The sequence below is a fragment of the Dreissena polymorpha genome, chromosome 8 (genome assembly GCF_020536995.1).
Source record: "Dreissena polymorpha isolate Duluth1 chromosome 8, UMN_Dpol_1.0, whole genome shotgun sequence".
NCBI lineage: Eukaryota > Metazoa > Mollusca > Bivalvia > Myida > Dreissenidae > Dreissena > Dreissena polymorpha.
The window spans coordinates 14,355,941-14,379,822 of NC_068362.1; the positions used below are offsets into that span (position 1 = coordinate 14,355,941).

General features: G+C 35.5%; 1 protein-coding gene across 1 annotated transcript in view; it reads left to right on the forward strand.

Annotated features, from left to right (window-relative positions):
- The first annotated feature begins 5,227 nt into the window (after nucleotides 1-5,227).
- LOC127840337 (solute carrier family 12 member 8-like) overlaps nucleotides 5,228-23,882 on the forward strand; it is a 29,526-nt gene continuing 10,871 nt past the window's right edge. The window contains exons 1-13 of the mRNA XM_052368744.1: nucleotides 5,228-5,447; nucleotides 7,917-8,057; nucleotides 8,817-9,001; nucleotides 10,218-10,358; nucleotides 13,614-13,805; nucleotides 16,123-16,240; nucleotides 17,890-18,003; nucleotides 18,593-18,794; nucleotides 19,472-19,559; nucleotides 20,339-20,485; nucleotides 20,669-20,869; nucleotides 23,056-23,197; nucleotides 23,647-23,784. Coding sequence (XP_052224704.1) covers nucleotides 8,018-8,057; nucleotides 8,817-9,001; nucleotides 10,218-10,358; nucleotides 13,614-13,805; nucleotides 16,123-16,240; nucleotides 17,890-18,003; nucleotides 18,593-18,794; nucleotides 19,472-19,559; nucleotides 20,339-20,485; nucleotides 20,669-20,869; nucleotides 23,056-23,197; nucleotides 23,647-23,784 — 1,708 coding nt within the window. The 5' untranslated portion in view covers nucleotides 5,228-5,447; nucleotides 7,917-8,017. The remainder of the gene's footprint in view (nucleotides 5,448-7,916; nucleotides 8,058-8,816; nucleotides 9,002-10,217; nucleotides 10,359-13,613; nucleotides 13,806-16,122; nucleotides 16,241-17,889; nucleotides 18,004-18,592; nucleotides 18,795-19,471; nucleotides 19,560-20,338; nucleotides 20,486-20,668; nucleotides 20,870-23,055; nucleotides 23,198-23,646; nucleotides 23,785-23,882) is intronic.

The following is a 23,882-nucleotide window of genomic DNA, read 5'->3' on the forward strand; positions in this document are numbered from 1 at the left end:
TATTTAGCTAAACGCAACGAACCATCAAGTTCTATTAGTGACTTGAACAAACTTCTTGTGCACCACAGCGTATCTAGATTTGGAAGCATGATGAGGGCTGACAAGTCTCTGCCATATGAGCATCATGAAAGCCTGCGTGACATGCAGGATGCGATTGCAGAGGTGGTTAGGAGGCAACTGATTGACGACATTCGCCAAAGCGGGGTATTCTCTGTCATGTGTGACGAATCGACAGATGTCTCAACAGAAAAGACATTGATATTTTATATATATAACTTAATTAAAACAAAACAACGGAACCGCCTTTATGTTTCAACAGTAAACACTCTCATGATGATGACTGTTGACACGCCTGACATTTCGGACATGAACCAGTTCAACTTTGGACGTGCCTTTGACGTTTGGGCGGTTTCAAAGGCCAGAAGGTTTGGTAATAAAACAAAATAGTGTAAATGTGATTTTGTGTATGTGCTGGAACATAAAAAAAAAATTAACTTGATTACATTGGGAAGTTTTACTATTACTAGATCATCAATCCGGTTTGTTTATTTTAAAGCAAGTACATGTACATGTGAAAACTGCCTCACTGATTTATATGTGAACTACATATATATTATTATGATTGATCCACACTATGAAGTTATGTGCTGTTGAATAAAATATTGTTTTGCTATATGTTACTTCAATGCTTGTTGATACTAATAAATTGATGATAATACTTATGTTGTTGTTGATGTTTGGTAAGTCTCACACACATAAAAAGTGGTTCACCAGCGAAGAAAAAAACTTCAAGCAAAAAAAGAGCTAATTTCAGAAAAAAATAGTCTTAATTTTGCTCAGGAAATAGCCCCAAAACGCACCACAGACGATCTAGGATCCAAAAATGTTCAGGGAGGGGCATGCCCCCGGACCCCCCTAGATTTGGCTACTAAGTTTTTTTCCTTAGCGCCAACCTAGTAAACAAATGGTCGTACATGAAGTCCATTACGTACTTGCCTACTTAGCTTGAAACAAGTGCGCAGAAAACAGGTTAAAGGAAGCATTTATTATTATTTACACGGTTTTATGTTTTTTTGCTATTACTTTTTGAATGCATTTATCAAAACGTGCATTTACACACCAAAAAGCATATTTCTGTTTGCAATTTTGATTGCAGCAACACAGATTTTTGCCGAGTCCGGGTCACATGATTGTCATGTGACTTTGTATATACTGGAGTAGTATTTAGGTTACAATATAGTAAATCTTTTTGGAGTGCAATGCTATACTCTCTAAAAACACGAACATCATTTATTTGAAGACACGGTTCTCTGTAGGGTCACTTGCCATGACTTTATTTGAGTATATTTCTGTGTGCATGTGGCAGGGAAAACATTGTTGTTTACTAGAAATTCACTCTTTTATCTGAAGATTGGAGACTACATAAGACTTTGACAGATGGCGGGAAACCCTCATGAACTGGATAGAAGCCGGTAAATAGATGGCCGTAAAACAGTGACTTTTGATTCGTGACGAGTTCTTTCTTACATATCGCGTGACCTATCTTTTTTATTGCTTAAATCAATTCGGCTTGGAATGCTCTTCGAGAAAAGGTATGGGTATGAGGGTCTCTATGCGCAAAAGTTTGACTTTATTTTTCGTTAAAGTTATTGCTTTTACATTGAATTTGTGTAGGAAATCTTTTACTATATTGTAACCTAAATGGACTGTCCGGTAATTATAGGTCATGCTTACATCGGCTGCAATTTTGTTTTGTCTGCTAGAGTGGAAAATAACCAGGGAATCATTGTTATGAATTCTTGAAGGATATTTGCTGGAAAACTTTACAGATAAGTTATTCAATTATTGAACTGTTAGTCACTTGTTCATGCAAACAAAATGTTTTTGTTCAATTTTAACTTAATTTCTTAGGTGTTCGATAACTGGTTCGTCAACCATAGTAACTGCCTAATGGTTGGCAAAGAAAAAATATTTTTTAAGTTTTTTTCTTGGATTTATTTGTTGATAAAAAGAACTTTGCCATGAAAAATGAACTAATATATCCTGGGTTTGTTTTCTACCAGCAGTGTTTTTATTTTTCATTCAAAATCGGCCCTTTTTCGGGTCCGGTAACCGGACCCATTCCCAATAAAAAAGTATATATTTTTCCCAAAATGGGAGCTCAAAATTCCCAATGGAAGTTTTCCAAAAAAATATATAAATTTAGACCTCAATATTGTGTTCATCTCCCATCCATATAAGATCAACCGTAGTAAATATGTTACTGGACACACTTAATTTATCCTCAATTTTGAAGCATTTGTTAGCAAAACAACAACACTAGTTTATTATGATGAATTTGACACAGTGTGTCAAGTATTAAATATATAAAATCCGCAATTAAATGAAATTGCTTGTTGACCACATCAGCTTCTGTTGAAATTTGAGGTTGCAATAAAAACAATTGATATCATCTGTATTGTAGTAAACGAACGAAAATTGCAAGAACACAGCTCTGGCAGGGCTTATTTCCTGTCTCTGTTAAGTGGCCCTGGCCCCCTCACTTTGTGAAAACATGAGTTGCAAACTTTTGAAAAAAAAAATGAGTTGCAAACTACTGAAAATTGTGACTTCTTTTCCACTTGTGCATGCTATTTCACATTTTATTACCACGAAATTTGTAAACATTGTAATTTTTTAACTTGCTGCTGTCAACTTCAAGAAAAGAAGCTTCTGTAAGTTTGTGACGAAGCAAATTGTGTTTAAGGGTTACAAACAGGAAATAGATAGAACATCCGGTATATACTTCTGTCAGAGGAATACTCGCCGCTAAACAGTATGCTCTGTCAATTTACTGGTATGTGCACCAGCTTTAGAAAATTGAATTTTCTTTCAGCTATTTTTAGCATACGTCACCGCTTTGAGGCTACACATCACGTTAGTTGCAAAGTTGTAAACATTTCTTCAAATTATGAAACGGGTAAATCTTCCATAATTCTTGACAACATTGCACCTAAGCTGTGTTATTAGCATTTTTTATGCAAGAGTAACTGAAATCTGGTAAAAAGTCGACCAGTTCATATGCTTAATAATTGGATTTGTCACCTTTATAGGGCCTTTAAGATAATAAATAACAAGTTGCTTTTAATGTATATATTATGTTCTCAAACTTAGTTTTAATTATATATATGTTCTCAAACATAGTTTTAAGTCCTTCAGTGCCTTTAACACTGCATGCCGTAATGTGAGGATCTTGTCTGTGGAATTAGATACCCCTGAGGTGATTATAATAATTTAAATACCAATATATGGCACATACATGTACATTTTTTATTAAATCATCAGCAACTGTATTCACCACTCAATTACCTCTCTAAATAGTTATTAAAGTTCAATTGCCCTTAAATTACCAGTTAGTGTACATTCCAGTATTAAATTCAGTGTAATTATCGTATAGCCTCCCCTTATAGCATTGTAGATCAATGCTGAAAACAATGTCACCAACTGGCGGGAGCACACAGCCATCAGTAGGAGATATTGGCATATTGATCACGTTCTATTCCCATTCTCATTCAAGACACAGTTTCAGTTCTCTATAGAGCTGTGACTGGCTTCCAATTGGAATGAATATATTTTATGCCTGGGGGAAAGTACTGTATGTGAATTGTCATAAAATATGTACGGTCAATGCTGGACAGTGCTCAATAGTTGGGGAGTTTTATCCATTTTGAATGCTTATAGATATATGGATTTACAATATGCATGGTTGGATTATTAGAAGTACAATAAATAAGGTATGTTAAGGCAGAGTGGTTATGAATGTAACCTATTTTTGAGGTTAAGCCAGATTTGTTCACTTTATTAAAAAAGATTCATTTGTTGTCATGATATGCAAATGATAACGTATACTTCATGGTGATATATATGTTTGGCTTGCACATGTAAAAGCAATTGATTTTTTTTTTTATTATATAATTCAGCTTTCATTCACCCTTTCATATTTTTTTTACTTAACCTTGTTTTCATTCATTTCCCAGTTCATTTATCATTAAAGCAGTTGATGACATTTTCTTTACAACACCATATGTTACCCTACCATCTTATCATTGGGCAAATGTTAAGGGTATTATAATACGTCATTGTCAGCAGTAACATGTGAACACATACATGAATATGCTAGCATATAAACATTAAGCTTACATATGTGCTATTTAAGCTTATATTTTAAATTACCATGATTGTTTACATATAGCATGACTTACATTGTATTTTGACTGGTAAAGTGTGGTAATTGAAATGATGCTTATATTTCAGTAATTCAACAGAACTGTAATGATATTTATAATGATCAGTTTTTGTAGTGATGTTAATGAGCAGGTTTTATTTGGTAGTGATGAAAATAATAAGGTTTGGTTGTGATTATGAACTAGAAATCTATAGAAGTGAAATATCTAAATTATTTTAAAATAATAATAAATTAATGTAAAAAGATCACAAAATGTGAAGTTATAACAATGACAATAGTTATACTAATAATTATAATGATAAAAATAATAATATTTTAATAATTTTCTTTAAATGTTTATCGTTATAATGATTAAAATTATTGTTGTGATTTTTTACTGATTTGTTATTTGTTTAATTAGAAAAAAAAGTAATATGCATGTAAACTGATTTTTTTTATCAGGAGCAGTAAATGGTTATCGTGACATGCTGCATTAGGAGTCTTTTGAAGAATTGCTCTTCTTCTGTATTTACAGAAATATTCAATACAATATTGTGATGTGCGATGTGAAGCTAGATAATGAAAGAAAATTCCTTTGGGCTAAACTTTTAAGCATAATGTTTGTCTTTCAATTGTAAAACCAATCTTTTGGAAGACCACTTTTTGTTCCGACTTTCACTTGATGGTTTTGAATGGTGATGTTAAAATAATATAAGGCTAAAGTGAATATTTTTGTTCTCGTAATCTTGCATTCAAACAAATATAGTTACCCGTATGTATTGTGATTTGTGTATCTCTTAAAGGGACAGTCAACCGCCATCGACAAAAAAAGTTCTAAAATACCGTATTTTTTTACAATTATTAGTTTATATTAATTAAAATATCACGACTGGTATATTACATTACTTGACGGTCCCTTTAAGAGATACACAAATCAGAACCGGCACTTTGAGTTTGAAAGGTAAATATTAAAAAGGGGTAAATTGGAAATGTATTTAAAACCCGTGAATTCTATTTTCATTTTTATCAACTTCAGAAGTGAGTAAGGGCAATGCTGGAACAATTATTAGTGTCTACGACACCTATTTGGCAAAATACATTGTATTAAGTGAGCTACGTTGGTTCCAATAGCAGCAACAGCAACAATACAAATTATATCAGACCTGAAAGGAACCAAGCAATAGACACGTTTCACAAGGCAGTAAAAAAGGAAAATTTCTCTTCAGTTAATATGAAGCTACAAGTAAGTACAATATTAAAAGTAGTTTAGTCCAGAATTTCTCAGACTATTTATATTATAAATTTGCTTTTCTCTGCATTCATTTTAGTTTAAACCTGTTTATTATGCCTCCAGTAGGGTGGCATATAGCAGTTTACATGTAACTGTCCTGTGCGACTGTCCGAAAACTTTAACATTGGCCATAACTTTTTCAATATTGAAGATAGCAACTTGTTATTTGGCATGCATGTGTATCTCATGGAACTGCAGATTTTGAGTGGTGAAAGGTCAAGGTCATTTGTGTAGGTCAAAGGTCAAACATATGGCTTCAAAGCGGGGCAATAGGGGGCAATTGTGTTTCTAACAAACACATCTCTTGTTTTAGCTCAATTGCATCGAAAGCCTCAGGCTTATTGAAATGCTATCGAGTCTGTTACCTGGGCCTTGAACCAGGACTTTATGTTTTTTGGGGTGACCTTAACAACGTTCCCACAGTGGGGTAGACAACCATGACCTCCCAGTCGCTGGGAGGACACCATATTCATAACATCACGGAGACCTTTACATACATTTTAAAGCATGACTTTTTTAACTTCTGTATTTCCCAAATTGTGATACACATTTTTAAACAAACATACATTTTCGCCAGATTACATACAAAGAGCAAAGTATAAATTTTATTTAATTTAAAGCATAATTTTGATATACATTTTGATACAAATTCTCAATTGTTATATAATTATATAATGAATAAAAATTCTCAACTTAAATAAGCAAAAAAATAATATAAAGTGTATTACAGTAATCAATGTATAGGTAGTTTAATTGCCGCTTAGACAAATGATAAAACAGCATGTGGCAAGAGTGGGAATGTGCTGTGTTGTAAAACATTTGTTCATTCATGGGAAATAAGTAATAAGTAATATTATTCATATGCCACTTTAACCTTTTATAAAAATGTACCACAGACACTGAGACAGTACAGTGGGCGTTGGTGTAACGGTTTATGGAACATGAAAATGTGTTTCATTGTTTTTACCGGTATCTCTCTGACGTTACTGTGGGAACAGTTGTTGATTATTGCAAATAGTTTTGCAGATATTTCATTCATGTGTTATAAGAGTATAATAAGTATTGTTACACGTACATGCTCAATTTCCGTTAAGGAATGAAGTGCTTTAGGCTTAATTTTTTAGTCTAGAGAAATACAAGAAGTCATTGTGAATTTATGAATTAAAAATTTATTAAAACAAATATTATAAACACTTGAATGTTTGAGAAGGGTGTAAAACGCATATTATTTTGGTTCTCTGTATTTGAATAATTGATATATCGTGAAACACAGAAGATATTTGTTGGTTTTGGTAGATTTGATGGTCAATATGAATTAACAATTAATCAAAGAAATGAACATTTATTTGACCCGCAAACAATGGTTTGAGAAGTGTAATATTGAAGTCCCTATCTCAGTTGGTCCATCATTTTGCGATAAAGGTTTAACCCATTTATGCCTAGTGGACTCTCCCATCCTTCTAAATTGGATCAATTTATTTCAAAATTAGGGATGTCTAGCATATTTATTTCTATATTTAGAATATTTCTTACAGAAATTCCTTTAAGCAAACATCGCAGACCCAGATGAGATGCCGCATCATGCTGTTTGCCAAGGCCTTTTTTCTAGACGCTAGGCATAAAAGGTTTAAACAGATTTGTGGAGCAAACTTCTTTAACATCTATCAGAAAATTAAATGGAATCTTCAAGTATGTCATCCCCATGAGATGTTACTGATATGAAAGAAACTTTGTTATCAACATTGATCAAAACATTCCTGAGTTATTTGCCCTTGAACACAGACATCAAAATGGGTCATGAGTCACGCAGAGTTGTCGTTCCTTGCTCTCACATACAATCACTGCCATCGCAAGAAAATCCTACCAGATTCCATCAGATTTTCTTTTTGTTTATTTATTATATTATGAAAAGTAGTCTCATTTTCTTTTATATTTAAAAAAATCTGTATAGTTTAGGTTCATAATAAAAAATAAATTACCTGAATTGAAAAAAAAAGTAAAAATAGCAACGGTAACATTATTTTACCGCGTGGCTAGGCTATCATCCCGTGGCTGGTTATGAAGGCCCGGGATTTAATCCAACTAAGCTGGTTCCAGTCATCTCTGCCCTGAGGTTGGGGACAAAGCTCTAGATCCAGGAGTGGTGCAGCTGCAAGTGAAAACTTGAATTTTCTGTAATTAAGAGTGGATATAAAAACAATACTTTAAAGAGACAAAACATTATATTTTTCAATTTTTTACCCTCTGTTTACAATTTTCAATGTTCTAACTGGAGAATTTTGCAGATATAATACTCTCATCAGTGCAAAATAATGACATAATTCAACTAATTTAGTCAAGGTTTGTAAATAAACAGTTTGCATTTAAGCCCAGTTTTCTGAAGATATGCTTCATATCTTTTTATTTCGATGTTTCTTACAGGTTAAAAGATGATAGTAGACTGAGATAATTGAGGACAGTGACCACTGGTCAGTGACTGGGAATAAGTTATCCAGAGGAATAGCTGAAGGGTGACTCCAGCCATGTCCGAGACAGAACGATCAACCCTGATTTCCCAGCCTGGTATTAATACTTTTAATTACTGTACAAACCATACATTTCCTTATTAAAGCACCCCTCCCCCACTCAGTAAATATACATGGACTTATTAACCTTGAGTTTTCTCAACTATTACTTCTCCCTTATAATTGCCCCTCTGCCCAATATGGCTTTACAACCCAAACTCAAAACCAATTCATTATTGCATAGAAATAATTTAATTCAACCGCAGACCATTTCTTAGTCATTAGTGTATGCACATTTAGAAAGTGTGTTTACCCATCTGTATACAGATGACAATACTATTGTGATGTTATGGAAAACCATGCGTTAAATTTGCATTCCACATTTGAATTGGTACTGACCCATTCCAGAACTAAGGAACCAAATTGTATTCAAATGCATCAAAATTATTCCTATCCCTGTCATTTACACACTAGAGTAATCGCTGAAATTTGCCTTCCATTTGGATGAGTACTCTGCACCCTATTCCAAATCTAAGAAAAAAACAACACTGAAATGAGCCTTGCTCTGGGAAACTAGGGCTTAATGCATGTGCGTATAATGTCATCCCAGGTTAGCCTGTGCAGTTTGTGCAGGCTATTCAGGGACAACAATTCTTGAGATTTTAGGGAATTTTTTGTTTAATTGAAGTCTCTTCTCTGCAAAAATCTAATTTATGGGGAAAGTGTGGTCTCTGATTAGCCTGTGCAAACTTCGCACATAAATTAAAGCCTGTTACCCAGCAAGGCTAATATATATTCCAATGCCGCTTATTTTCAGACCAGAGTATGCAAGGAACCAGCCCTGGTGGCAGGAAGCGGCCCCTGGCTCCAGACTGGAGCAAGTTTGGCTTGAGCCAGGAGCCAGTGAAACCCACACATGGGGGCAGTGCAGACGCTGGACTGGAGGCTGGGTACCAGCATGTAGAACCTGGCAACAAGAATGAACTGTTCCAGGAAGATCAGGTAATTCTTGTACTGAATGTTGCCAGGGGCCGTGGCAGTTTTCCTTATATGGCTATAGTAAAACCTTGTTAACACTCTAGAAGTCACATTTATTGTCCGATCTTCATAAAAATTTGTCAGAACATGTGTCCCAATAATATCTTGAACGAGTTTGAAAATGGTTCTGGTTGGTTGAAAAACATGTCCGCCAGGGGGCGTGGCAGTTTTACTTATATGGCTATAGTAAAACCTTGTTAACACTCTAGAAGTCATATTTTTAGTCCAATCATCATTAAACTTGGTCAAAACATGTGTCCCAATAATATCTTGGACCATTTTGAAAATGGTTCCAGTTGAATGAAAAACATGGCTTTACTGTATGGTAAAACCTTGTAAACACTCTAGAAGTCACATTTGTGGTCCAATGCTCATGAACTTGGTCAGAATATTTGAACTAATAATATCTGGGCTAAGTTCAAATTGGTTGAGATCAGTTGAAAAAATGGCCGCAAGGGGGAGTGGCATTTTTCCTTAAATGGCTATTTACTACAAAACCTTGTTTAACACTCTAGAAGTCACATTTATTATCCAATCTTAATGAAACTTGATCAGAACATTTGTTTTAAAAATAGCTTGAGTGAGTTTGAAAATGGTTATGATTTGTTGCAAAACATGGCCGCCAGGGGGGGGGGGCAGTTGTCCTTATATGGCTTTAGTGAAAACTTGTTGACACTATATTAGCCACATTTATTGGCCAATCTTCATCAAACTTGGTCAGAACATTTGTCCCAATAAAATTTTGCCAGAGATTGAAGCTGGGTCATATGAGCTCAAAAACTAAGTCACAAGGTCAAATATAAAATAACATGTTAAAAGTCACTTTTTGGGTCCAAAATAATCTTCATGAATCAGCTTGCATTTTTTTCAGAATAGTCTAGTTCCTTTGGCTTTCAGGTTAGCGCTTTAGGGCCTGATGGCCCTCTTGTTACAATACAACATTTAGTCAATTTCCTTATGAATCTTGAAGCAAAGTTGATATACAATGTAATTTTGAAAACAATTATTCTCAATTTTTATGCACATATGTTTATTCTTAGTCCGTTCAGAGCTTTGATACTCTATTCTCTCCCACAGAATCTCAACCAGAAGATGTGGTGGAAAGCCAAGTTCTTAATCAGTATATGAAGGTTCTATTCTGAGTCCATTCAGAGCTTTAGTACTCTATTTTCTCCTACAGAATCTCACCCAGAAGATGTGGTGGAAGGCCAACTTCTTCATCAGTCAGCCCGTGCTGTTTGGTACCTGGGATGGTGTGTTCACCTCATGCATGATGAACCTTCTTGGAGTTGTCATCTTCCTCAGGATGGGCTGGATTGTGGTAGGAATTGTGAATAGCAAACTCAGGGCTTTTTTCCTTTCTTAGAAAATGGTTGTTTTATCACAAATTTGAGACATTTGCGACTCAAATTTTTACATTTTTAAAACTTCCAGACTAATTTTTTTCACAATTTTGTTAAGTTTGCGACTCATTTTTTCTCAAAATAAGGGGGCCAAGGCCGCTTCACAAAGATAGGGAGATTCTCTGAAACTGCTGAATTGTGTCGGACTTTTAAAAAGCAAAAGGGCTGATTGTGGTAGGAATTTTTACTAGCAAAGGGCAGGCCTTGACACTAACTTTTTTGACAGGGTACCCGGAGGGAACCCTACTTTCAACTTTTGGTGGCCCTCACCCAAACTAGGGAGTCCTCTTGTTTCAACACACAGCTACTCTCGGCGTAAGGGCAAATAAGTACAAGAAGCATACTTGTACACATTTTTATTTCCTATATTCAATTCTGTTGCCATTTAAAGCAAACCCATTATAAGCTCATAACCTTGTCTTGTAAACTTTTGATATCATATCATCAGCATCATCATCCTTGTCATAATCATCTTCAGCATTATCATCTTCAGCATTGCCCTTCGCCGCCAGAACTTAGCGTTTCGGAAGTTCTTATTATAAGCTTTTAAGAAATAAAAGGTAATTACGCGCATTCAGGGGTTTCACTGGCTCAACAAAACTTGTTGCAACTTTTTCGCGCCGTGAAAACTGTCCATTATTCCAACCTTATTAATAAGAACAATCATTTAAAGAAACCTTACTACATTAATGTCATTGCCTATATTATCACTTTAAAAAGTATATTATTACATAAAAAAACAATAAGTACCTTTATTAGTCATACCTTCATAAGTCTTAATAAGCTTTATTTGTATATAAATACCATTTTTTTCAACTTGATAAACAACACAGATAACCAAAATAATATAATGTTAACTTCAATGTATTAAACAATATGCTGCCTAAATGTTTCAAAATTAATTATTTAAACATAGAATCACACCAATTTACATCATTTGAAAGGGAAAAAGAAATATAAAACATCAGAAAGTAAATCATCTCACTCAATTTGTTAAACAGTTATATATGGTCATTTGGACATGTCATACATCAGCTTCTGTTGTTAAAACGTTTTCTGTTAGTGGTGGATGATTTCCAGGATCAATTAAATTATAATTGTTCACGCCTATTTCCTGACAGAAAGGCCCAGATAATTACCACCATCTATTCTAGTTGCCTAAAATAACATAAAGCATATTTTTTTACAAACTATCAACAACAAACAAACACATGCATGTCACTATCTTTAAATGTCCGAATTTTAACATATCCGAAATATAGTACACCAAGTGAACCATATACGTTTTATTTCAGAAATTGTTGGTATCTTAATCAAATTATATCCTTCCAAGGTCATTATAATAATGGAACTATTAAACAGAAATGCTCACAAATACCTGTACAAAAAAGTGTATAAAAGTGTGTTTTTGTGGAGAAATTAAATGCTTTTGCCAGCCCGATCGCCTATGGTTTTGATTAAAGAAATAGCGGCTCTAATAATTATTATAATTACTGATCGTTGTGACAGTTTGTCCCAGTGTTACTTTTTTGGGGGCTCAATATCATAAAGGAGCCATTAATAATCCGAAAATCCGATAATAACCCCCATATAACTTGACAATAGCAGTAAAAACACCGTTAGTAACACTTACACGCTTCAGTGATTTCAATATACTCTCTGCACTGTAGGTCGCTTACATCATCGAAAATCAATATTTACAACTGACAGACGCTGACCGCTCTTGCTCAGTCGTGTGCTTTCGATTCGCAGTACATTTTTGGATAAGATTTTACCGATTTTTTTTTACGCCGCTCTTCAAAAATTGGAGGCACTTTAAAAAATTCAAATGGTCAATCAAGACAAATTCGTTCTATAAATTTAGGGTGCCCGGAGGACCACAGAGCTTGAAAGAACTGGTGGTCCTCGCCGAAATCTGGGGGCCTCGGGTCCCCGGACCACCGTTAGTGTCGAGGCCTGGCAAAGGGTTTGATTGTAGCAAGATTTTATGACAGCAGTTTGGTGGATATTGGTTAGGAGTCTGAAAAGTATATTGAGAATGTAGTGTGGTAGAAATTTTGAAAAGCATAAGGGACTTTCATTTCTTAAAAGTTTGATGAACTTTTGATAAGCAGAATCGATTTTAGAGCAGCAAAATGGACACAAATGAATACAATAGCTTAAATGGAATTTTTCTAAAGCAAAATTAACAAATACATGTGATTATACAAAAACATATTGGAATTACAACTAGCTTTATGTACATTAAATAGCAGATAGTTTGATTAGCAAATACTCTAATACGTAAAATATCATGAACTCTTTCACAAAACTTTTTAAATGTATTTGTTCACCGAAGTGAAATTTATATAAAAAAGTCAAGAAATTACTTGAAACAGTTTAATATGTTGTTTGCAGAGTAAAATTGAAACCTTTAATCTTTACCAACTCAGAAGAAGCAAAGTGAAAATGGCTACATGCAACCAGAATAAAACCAGAACAGCCTGGGAGTAACTCACAGTCTGTTAAGGTTTTATGTTGTTTGCTGCTCATCAGTATCTTAGAGTGGAAATGTAGCCTTTAAAACTTGAATATAGCAAGACAGGGTTAATTACCCGTCAAAATGAGTACCTAAGCAGTAAGGGATTATATAAGATGTTTTCACCTAAGTAAAATTTATTAAACAAATTTCAAGAATAAACTTGGCGCAGTTAAAAAAAATGGTTTGTAAAACCAAACTTAACATTTTTAAGCATAACTGAAATGTTTTTATACAGGTAAAAAATTAGTGTTATGTTGTTTTCAGGGCTTTGCTGGCATTAAGAATAAAATCGAAACAGTTCTAATATATGGTTGGTACAACAAAATAAAAACAATTAAGAATTACTTTGATGTTTTTAGAAAAGATATAGGAGCCGTGCTCTGTGAAAAAGGGGTTGAATGCATGTGCGTAAAGTGTTGTCCTAGTTTAGCCTGTGCAGTTTGCACATGCTAATCAGAGGTGACACTTTCCCCTCATATGAATTTTTCGTTTCAAGAAAGTCTCATGGTAGCAAAAATCCAGTTAAGGCAGAAAGTATTGTTCCTGATTAGCCTGTTCGGACTGCACAGGCTAATCTTGGACGACATTTTACACACATGCATTAAACCCCCTTTTCCCAGAGCACGGCCCATATGTGTTGTGTTGTTTCCAGGGCAATGCTGGTATCAGTCTGACCATTCTCACAATCATTCTCACAGTGATGGTCGTTGTGATTGTGGCCCTGAGTGGTATCGGGGTCTGTGAACGGTGTAAGGTGGAGAGCGGGGGCGTGTACTTCCTGCTGTCCCACGTCCTGGGGGCTCGAATAGGAGGCAGTGTGGGCATCGTGTACTGCTTTGCACAGGTAAGTTCAAACCTATTTATTTTAGCATTATTACATTGAAAACCTTACAGCAATTGTGTTTGCCCAAATTGCAAAAAGTTTCGGTGCTGTTCCAATTTGGTGAAATCACAAATTTTCGTCTATTTGAGAAGTTTTCAGGCATAAATTGGGAATTTTTTTTTATATCACTTGGGGAAAGTACTTTTAATGGGTACTTTATTAAGAAGGAAACAAATGCTTATTGAAACGCTCTCAAGTTCATTTCCTGGGTATAGCCAGTACTTGGTGTCTAAGGGGAGACCTAAAGAACGCTCTTGCAGTAGGAATCGAAACATATCCACTCCACAACGTCGACCATTTTGCACAGGTTGGCAGGGATTGGTTAAGGGACAGCAGGGCTTGCATGTTATTTACTCTAAAAAATTGTGAGTCTTTAATTGCTCCGGCCTCTGATTGGGTAATTTTTGTTTGCTGTGGAAGTATTGATTGTAGGCGACACATCAAACGTGAGCATGACAAAATTTTAAAAAAGGTTTAAATGCACAGGTTGGTGGGGATTGGTAGAATGACAGCAGAGCCCCTATTCACAAAGATCCCTAGGGTAAATTCTTGGAAAATCCTTATATTCATTAAATTCTTTTAGTCTTTGGTTATGTTATTCTTTAGACATTTTAACATTTATATGTTTAAACAAGTAAATATTACTACTGTGAGCAGTATTTTAACCTTTTGTTAGCAGAAAACATCATAAAGCTTACACAAAACTTGATCTGTAATTTTCTCTCAAGTACAACTTAAAATTTCCTTAAGAAGCTTTGTGAATAGGGCTTTCATGATATTCACTCTTTAAACTTGAAGTCTACTTGATGGCCTCTGATTGTATAAGTTTTACTCACAGTATATGGAAATTGTGACCATGATATAATTTAAAAACTGGAAGAATTTCACTTCCAAACTTCCCTTAATGTAAGCTCTGGTGACAGTGAGATAATTGTTTTAATTGTTTGGCATTTAGTTTGTAAAATGTTTTTAAAAAACAACAACAGTAGATTGCATAAACCTTTCATTCACTGAGATAAATCTAACCAGAGATTATGTTTTTCGGTATGATATCATAATCTGTTCAAAGCAACTTGCCCTGAAAGGCTACAAGCTGATAAAGTTAGGTCATTCTTACTTTGTTGTTACCCTGCATTTCACGTTTTTGTTAAGTAAAAGGTATGCCTTTAAAATCAGGATTTTTCTCTGATGAAATTGTGAATATCAAGCTGTTATTGATATTTTTGGGTGGAAATAAACACAGCAAATATTTATCCTGTATGCACACACATTAATTGGCTACTGTCAAAAAACAGTCAATAGATGGATTGTGATGCAGCAAGCATCATAAGAGTGTTATCCAGACAAGCACCTTTACACACACACAAAATAACCCACTGATGTAAATATGAGGTATCCCATTTCAGCGAGTCATTCAGGCATCAAATAAGCAAGGACCAAATTTCAAGTGATTGAGTGGAATTTCAGACCCTATATTTTCATTAATTTCACCAGTAGCCAGTATGTTTTTTCTGCCCAATTGGTGAAATATCCGATAAGATTCAAACTGATGAGACAACATGTCTGACAGGCCCTTCAGAGGTGTTGCTGAATCAGTGATATTTTCAACCCTTTGCCACTCAGAAAGAAAGATAAAATGGCTATATGCAATGTGCATAAAACCTGAACAGACTTTGAGTAAACCACAGTTTGTTCAGGTTGTATGCTGTTTGTTGCTGATCAGTGTCTGAGGGTTGGAAATGAAGGCTCTACAACTTAAATAAATCTAGTATGAAAGGTTATATTTTTAATTTAATTCTCTAAGGGACTATAAACACGTCAAGTGCATATCTTAGTGGTAAAGGGTTAAGTTCAATAAATGTCTTTTAAAAGACGGACAAAACACAAATATTATGGAGCTTTAAAACAAACAACACTTAAATATTATGGAGCTTTAAAACAAACAACACTTAAATATTATGGAGCTTTAAAACAAACAACACTTACATATTATGGAGCTTTAAAACAAACAACACTTAAATATTATGGAGCTTTAAAACAAACAACACTTACATATTATGGAGCTTTAAAACAAACAACACTTAAATATTATGGAGCTTTAAAACAAACAACACTTAAATATTATGGAGCTTTAAAACAAACAACACTTAAATATTATGGAGCTTTAAAACAAACAACACTTAAATATTATGGAGCTTTAGAACAAACAACACTTAAATATTATGGAGCTTTGAAACGAGCGACAGTCAAATATTATGTATCTATCAACTATTTTCAGGCAGTGGCATGTTCAATGTCGGTGATGGGTTTTGGAGAGTCAGTCATGGGCCTGACGGGGCTGGATGAGCCGTGGCTCGCCAAGGGGATAGCTGTAGGGCTAGTGCTGTTGTTGTTAGGTAAAGAAACATTAATGATAAGAGCCTCAATTAAGAAAACAGGGCTTAATACATGTGTGTAAAGTGTTGTCCTAGATTTGCCTGTTCAGTCTGCGCAGGCTCATCTGAGATGACATTTTCTGCCTAGTCTGGATTTTTGTTTTAAAGAGACTTCTTTTTTAAAGGAAAATTCATTGAAAGTGGAAAATGTCATCCCTGATAAGCCTGTGCAGACTACACAGGCTAATCTTGGACTATACTTTACTCACAAGCATTAGGCCCAATTTGTTAACAGAACGAGGCTTATATGAACAGTTGTAGGGGACAGTTTTACATTCAGGTCTGAAAAAAACATTTCTCGAATGGAATGTTAAAACGTTGATTGCTGGAATCTATTATATCAGTTTTGCTGCTTTCTTCGCTTAAGTTTAATTATGTGCAACTTTAGTAATCTTCTAAAAAAAATTATGCTAGGATGTGTCAATAAGGTAATGTTTTGAACAGTTAAAGTAACATGTGTGCAGACTGTCAAAATGTTTAAATTTTCACAAATCTTGGACATTAACAAATATGGCAAACAAAGTAAGTTTGGTTAAGTTATTACTTGTCATCTTTATTCCTTTAATTAGACTAGCTATTAGTTCAGGTATCAACTAGACTTGTTCATGACTATTATTAGACTTGTAATTATTGGATATTTATTATGTTATCAAGTACATTGGTTCCTGGTTCAGGTTATAACAAGACTTGTATCCTGCTAATAACTTTAGTTTGTTTTTTTCACCATTTTGTGATCCTTTGCATTGGTAAAAATACTTCAAAATTAAGAATAAGTGTTTTCCATATTATATTAACTACTTAAGGTTCAACCCATAGAGCTGCATACATAAATTAACTAATGTTGCATTTTATTTACAAATGTGTGTGTGTGTATGGAAACCTTCAATTGGGAATTTTAGGCAGTAATTAGGGGAAAATATATTCTTTTTATGCTCCACCAAAATTTATTTTGGGAGGAGCATATAGTCGCCGCTTCGTCTGTCCGTGTTTGCGTCTGTCTGTCTGTCTGTCCGTCCGTTCGTGCACAATTTTTGTCCGGGCTATTTCTCAGCAACTAATTCAATGAAACTTTATGGGAAGCTTCACTACCAAGAGGAGATGTGCATATTATCAGCGGGTTCTGGTCGGATGATTTTTCACAGAGTTATGGCCCTTTGAAAATTGAAATTTTCCATTTACTGTACATATAGTGCAATTCTTGTCCGGGCTATTTCTCAGCAACTAATGACCGGAATTCAATGAAACTTTATGGGAAGCTTCACTACCAAGAGGAGATGTGCATATTATCAGCGGGTTCTGGTTGGATGATTTTTCACACAGTTATGGCCCTTTGAAATTTTCTATAAAAAAATTTGTCCCCCCCCCCCAACTACTGTGCCCTCAAGACATTTCCTTTTATCTGAATATAAAGTGCAATATTGTGACAAAAAAAACCTTTGGGGAGCATCACCCGTCTCTGACGGTTTCTTGTTGACATTGAGACTGGGGCGGAATAGCTGCCCCAAATATGACCCTCAAAAAACACTGCACTTTCAGGTATCAATGTTGCTTGGATGAAGTGGGTGATCCGACTTCAGCTGGTTCTACTGGTCGTGTTGGTCCTGTTTCAGGTATCAATGTTGCTGGGGTGAAGTGGGTGATCCGACTGCAACTGGTTCTGCTGGTCGTGTTGGTTCTGTCCATGCTGGATTTCTTTGTTGGCTCTTTTGTGCACACTAATCCAGGTAAGATTTCCAGATAATCTAGGTTAGAAATGTGAACAAATGTGTTTGTTTTTCAATGAAACAATGCTTTCGTGATAAGTGTACCATTTGCAGTTTGAAAACTTCTTATTTTGAACTTAATTATCCTTAGCTCCTTTATTTCACTTGGGTCTCATGAGTATTCACATACTGACAGAATATTAGAGGTCTCTTTAGTTGAATGACCATAAGTGTAGCCATGAATTTCTGGAATTTTTGTTTTACTGCTTGTAAGTTTGCAAAAAAACTACAGTTTTCACTTAATTGGAAATGACTCTGGTTCTTCATAGGAAATGGACTCAATGAAATACGGATTAGCTTTTTTTGAACATACATGAAATACCATTTAAGGGCATCCAACGGGGAATTATATTGTCTGGAATGGCAAAAATACAAAAATCATCACTTGTAACTTTGTAAGCATAAAATAAAAAAGAAAATTGGTTAAATTTGGTGGTGCGCCTCTCGTGAAAATATAATTTTCTATGATCAAAATCAAAAAATCAAAATTCCACCAAATCCAACAAATATCCTCTATATAAGGGTCTTTTAAGATCAAACTTAATTTCAGCTGATGGCGTGACAGGCTACCACGAGATAAATCTACGTAACAATTCTGGGCCGGACTTCCTCCCTGGGGAGTCGTTCTTCTCCATTTTTGGGCTGTTTTTCTCGACTGTTACGGGAATCCTGGCGGGAATCAACATGAGCGGTGATCTACGGGACCCTTACCACAACATTCCACGCGGCACTTTGTCCTCTCTAGGAGTCTGGTACACATTGAAAGTAGCCTCTTTCTAGCAGAATGGGGCTTTACCTTTTACCCTTTATAAATGCATTTTGACGCATTTGAAGTCCTTTTGAAAATCAAATTAAATTTAAGTCTTTTTTTAATATATACAAGTTTGAAACGCCTCATTTCCAACCCTTAGATAATGATGAGCACCAAACAGCATAAAATCTTAACAGAATGCCAGTTACTCGCAGGTTGTTCTGGTTTTATGCTGGTTGTAAAAGCCATTTTCACTTTGCTTCTGAGTGGGAAAGGCTTAATGCAAGTACGTTAAGTGTGTGTTCCCAGATAAGCCTGTTTTTAACGATCATTTGACAAAAGATCTCATAAGGCCCATACACCTATATAAGGTCATATGACATGTGACTACAAAATCTTGGTGCATTTTTACGCTAACAATAAGAAAATATTACCGTTGATTCACTTGTGTCAGTTGTAAATTATGGGCATAAGTATGTGCAATTGATGCTGGTAAACCAGCTTGCCTTGGATACATATGAGTAGGTTAACATATGATGGAAATACAGTTGGAATATGGCAAAAGGTTAACATATAAGTGAAATACATTGAATATGGCAAAAAATGCAAATTTACACAAATTGCTTAACTTCTATCCATAAAAATGCAGCTGTTAATAGGTGTGTTTTTGTTTTTCAGTACGATGCTGTATATCTGTATGGCGATGGTTCTAGGGGCAACCTGTACACGTTCATACCTCCAGACAGACTACATGATATCTGAAAAGGTTAGATTGTCACTGGGCTTTTATTATGAATAATATGTCAACAAAATATCAAGCATTCCTATGTCTTAATGTTTTGTAAATGTGCAAAGTTTTGGGTTGTAGTAGTCAGTGAAGAATTTTAGTTTAAAGGACCTACATATAAATTATTGAAATAAATAAAGTCGTTTAAATGTTTCATTAAAAAAGAAAATATAAATAGATAAAATCTATAATACCTCCCTTTTTTGTTAAGACTGTTTTAAAATAACGTGCATTTTTTAGCAAAAACAAAACATGTTTTCACTACCGAAACATTTTTCAGTTTATGACTGGGAATGTATTGCTTGTTAGGAAAATGTATTCAAAGGATGATTAATTGTTTACCAGTGGAATCTAAGATATTTTATACATTTAAATGTTTCCAAGAAAGTTAACATTTGTCTTGAAGATTCTTGGTATTATATATTAACCCTTTCCCACTCAAAAGCAAAGTGAAAATGGCCGTATGCAAACAGCTTAAAACCAGAACAGCCTTCGAGTAGCTCGCAGGCTTTTCAGGTTTTATGCTGTTTGCTGCTCATCATTATCAAAGGGTTGGAAATGAAGCCTTTAAAATTTGAATCTAGTAAGAAAGTTCTATACTTTAATTTGAGTTTCCAAGAGACTTCAAAAGTGTAAAAGTGTGTCTCTGAGTGGAAAAGGGGTTAAGACAGATTCTAGAGCACTTAGTGTAGTGTGCACAAACAATTATTTTCTTTGATTGACAGGTGTCTATCACAATTATTTTCTTTGATTGACAGGTGTCTATCACAGGCTTTGTGTGGCTGGCGGGTCTGTACATATCATCCGTGTCATCCTGTATGGGTAGCCTGTATGGTCCACCAAGAATTCTTCAGACAATCGCCAACGAAAATGTCATCCCAGTCATTCGTGTGCTAGGCCATGGGGTAAGCATTAAACATTGGTTAAGTTTTAACCAATATTTTCCTGAAAGCAATCACTAAACTATGTGTAAATGAAAGAAGAAGCAGGGTATATCTCATGTCTGTATTCTTGCCAATGACATAACTGTGAAATTGTTCTTTTAAACTCAACGAGAGCTCTCTAAAGTTCTTTGCTTTTTCTTTCAGCGTGGTCCGAACAAAGTGCCCATCTTCTCACTGGTCGTGATAACACTAGTTGCCCTTCTCTTCGTTCTGATTGGTGACGTGAACTCGCTGGCTCCCATTGTGACCACCACCTTCATGATGTCCTATACAGCTGTCAACTATGCCTACTTCGCCCTTGCCATGAGCTACGACCGACAGCAGGAGCGTGACCTGCGATACCAGGTATGACGCAATAACCTTATATATTCAACTTTTGAGAAAATGATCTCTTTACGAAAACAACAATTTCTTGGCGTCACCAAATTATCAATTTATTAATTAATTTATCCAGACGATATTCCTCATTGTTACATTGAAAAGTTAATCCTAAGGCCAAAATTCTCATTTATAAATTAAACCTTTTGGTTAATTGTCTGAACTTTTCCTATTTATTACATACTTCAGTCTAGTATTTCATGGGTATATAACCAGCCACTTTTTAGCTCACCTGAGCACAACGTGCTCATGGTGAGCTTTTGTGATCGCCTTTTGTCTGTCGTCCGTTGTGCGACGTCAACATTTGCCTTGTTCACTCTCTAGAGGCCACATTTATTGTCCAATCTTCATGAAATTTGGTCAGAAGATTGGTTTCAATGATATCTTGGATGAGTTTGAAAATGGTTACGTTTGCTTGAAAAACATGGCTGCCAAGGGGGGGGGGGGGGCATTTTTCCTTATATGGCTATAGTAAAATCTTGTTAACACTCTAGAGGCCACATGTATTGTCTGTTCTTCATGATACTTGGTCAGAAGATTCATCCTATTAATATCTTGGACGAGTTCGAAAATGATGCCGGTTGGTTGAAAAACATGGCCGCAAGGGGGCGGGGCATTTTTCCTTATATGGCTATAGTAAAACCTTTTTAACACTCTAGAGGCCACATATATTTTCCGATCTTCATGAAACTTGCTAAGAAGATTTGTCCCACTGATATCTTTGATGAGTTCAAAAATGGTAACCTTTGCTTGAAAAACATGGCTGCCAAGGGGAGGGGCATTTTTCCTTTTATGGCTATAGTAAAATCTTGTTAACACTCTAGAGGCCAAATTTATTGTCCAATCTTAATGAAACTTGGTCAGAAGATTCATCCCAATAATATCTTGGACGGGTTTGAAAATGATGCAGGTTGGTTTAAAAACATGGCCGCCAGGGGGCGGGGCATTTTTCCTTATATGGCTATAGTAAAACCTTGTTAACACTCTAGAGGCCACATTTATTGTCCAATCTTGATGAAATTTGGTCAGAAGATTTGTCTTAATTATATCTGGGATGAGTTCGAAAATTGTTACGTTTGCTTGAATAACATGGCCGCCAAGGGGCGGGGCATTTTTCCTTATATGGCTATATAAGGCTATTGTAAAATCTTGTTAACACTCTAGAGGCCACATTTATGGTCCGATCTTCATGAAACTGGGTCAGAAGATTCATCCCAATAATATCTTGGACGAGTTAAAAAATGATGCCGGTTGGTTGAAAAACATGGCCACCACAGGGGCCGGGCTATTTTCCTTATATGGCTAAAGTAAAACCTTGTTAACACTCTAGAGGTCACTTTTATTTTCCGATCATCATGAAACTTGGTCAGAAGATTTGTCCCAATGATATCTTTGATGAGTTTGAAAATGGTTTTGGTTGCTTTAAAAACATGGCCACCAGGGGCGGGGCATTTTTCCCTATATGGCTATATATATGGCTATAGTAAAACCTTGTTAACACTCTAGAGGCCACATTTATTGTCCAATCTTCATGAAATTTGGTCAGAAGATTTGTCTTAATAATAACTTGGATGAGTTCTAAAATAATTATGTTTGCTTGAAAAAAAATGGCTTTCAAGGGGCGGCGCATTTTTCCTTATATGGCTATAGTAAAATCTTGTTAACACTCTAGAGGCCACATTTACTGTCCGATCTTCATAAAACTTGGTCAGAAGATTCATCCCGATAATATCTTGGATGAGTTCAAAAATGATGCCGGTTGGTTGAAAAACATGGCTGCCAGGGGGCGGGGCATTTTTCCTTATATGGCTATAGTAAAACCTTGTTAACACTCTAGAGGCAACATTTATTTTCCGATCTTCGTGAAACTTGGTCAGAAGATTTGTCCCAATAATATCTTGTTATCTCAGGTGAGCGACTTTGGGCCTTTCAGGCCCTCTTGTTGTATAAAATTAGGTCAGATAGCACATGATAGACCAAGATATAGGATTTACAATTTCCTGTTGTTTCGGTTAAGGGTCTCGCATGTATCTGATTGACAAGAATATTTTTGGGACTCAAAAAGCTTTTGTATTAAATAGCAAAAATAAAATTTAATAAATAGTTCTTCAATTTTTGTGTGCATTATTATTCCATTGAATTACGGTACAAAGGAGAAACGGCGTCGTCAATCTGATCCCGTGTCAAGGCGGTTGCCGGGTTATGGTTCCGTGAACCCCGGGCCATACAGGGACTCGTTCCAGACAATGAGGAACGATTTGGATAAGCTATTTCCAGAAAGATTGCGCCACCATGGTAAGTTAATTTTTTTTACATAAAAAGATAGACTATAAAAATGCATAAAATGAAAGAACACAAAGTAGAATGACAAATTAAATATGGTGTAGGTATGTATTCATCATCATCATAATAGTATTATTTACGTATGTATGTGAGATGTTGTTAAATTTGTATATATGAGCCTTGCTCTGTCAAATGAGGCTTCATGGTTGTGCGGAAAGTGTCGTCCCAGATTAGCCTTTGCAGGCTAAGGAGGGACGACACTTTCCTCCTGAACTGGATTTTTGGCAAGAAGAGACATTCTGTCAATGAAAAATATCATGTAAGCGGAATGTGTCGTCCCTGATCTTCCTGTGCAGGCTGCACAGGCTTATCTGGTATGACACATTACACACAGGATTTTTACCCCATTTTCACAGAGAAAGGCTCATATGTATTTGAGGTGTTGTATATAATTATTAAAGGGGGAGTAGAGCAAGTACCTCAACTGCCCCCCGCGTCGCCGACGGAGCCTGATTTTGATGCAAGGAAAAGGTCAAAGTCGTTGGACAACAACTCAGAGGCTGGCGATGCCTCGCAGGTGCTTTTGGGAAAAGAGGGTGGTATGTAACCTTTTTGTATCTGAAAGACTAATTGTCTAATTAATCTTTCCTGGTTAACCAGCAGATTACAGAAAGTGTGAATAGGTTAACTGACTGTT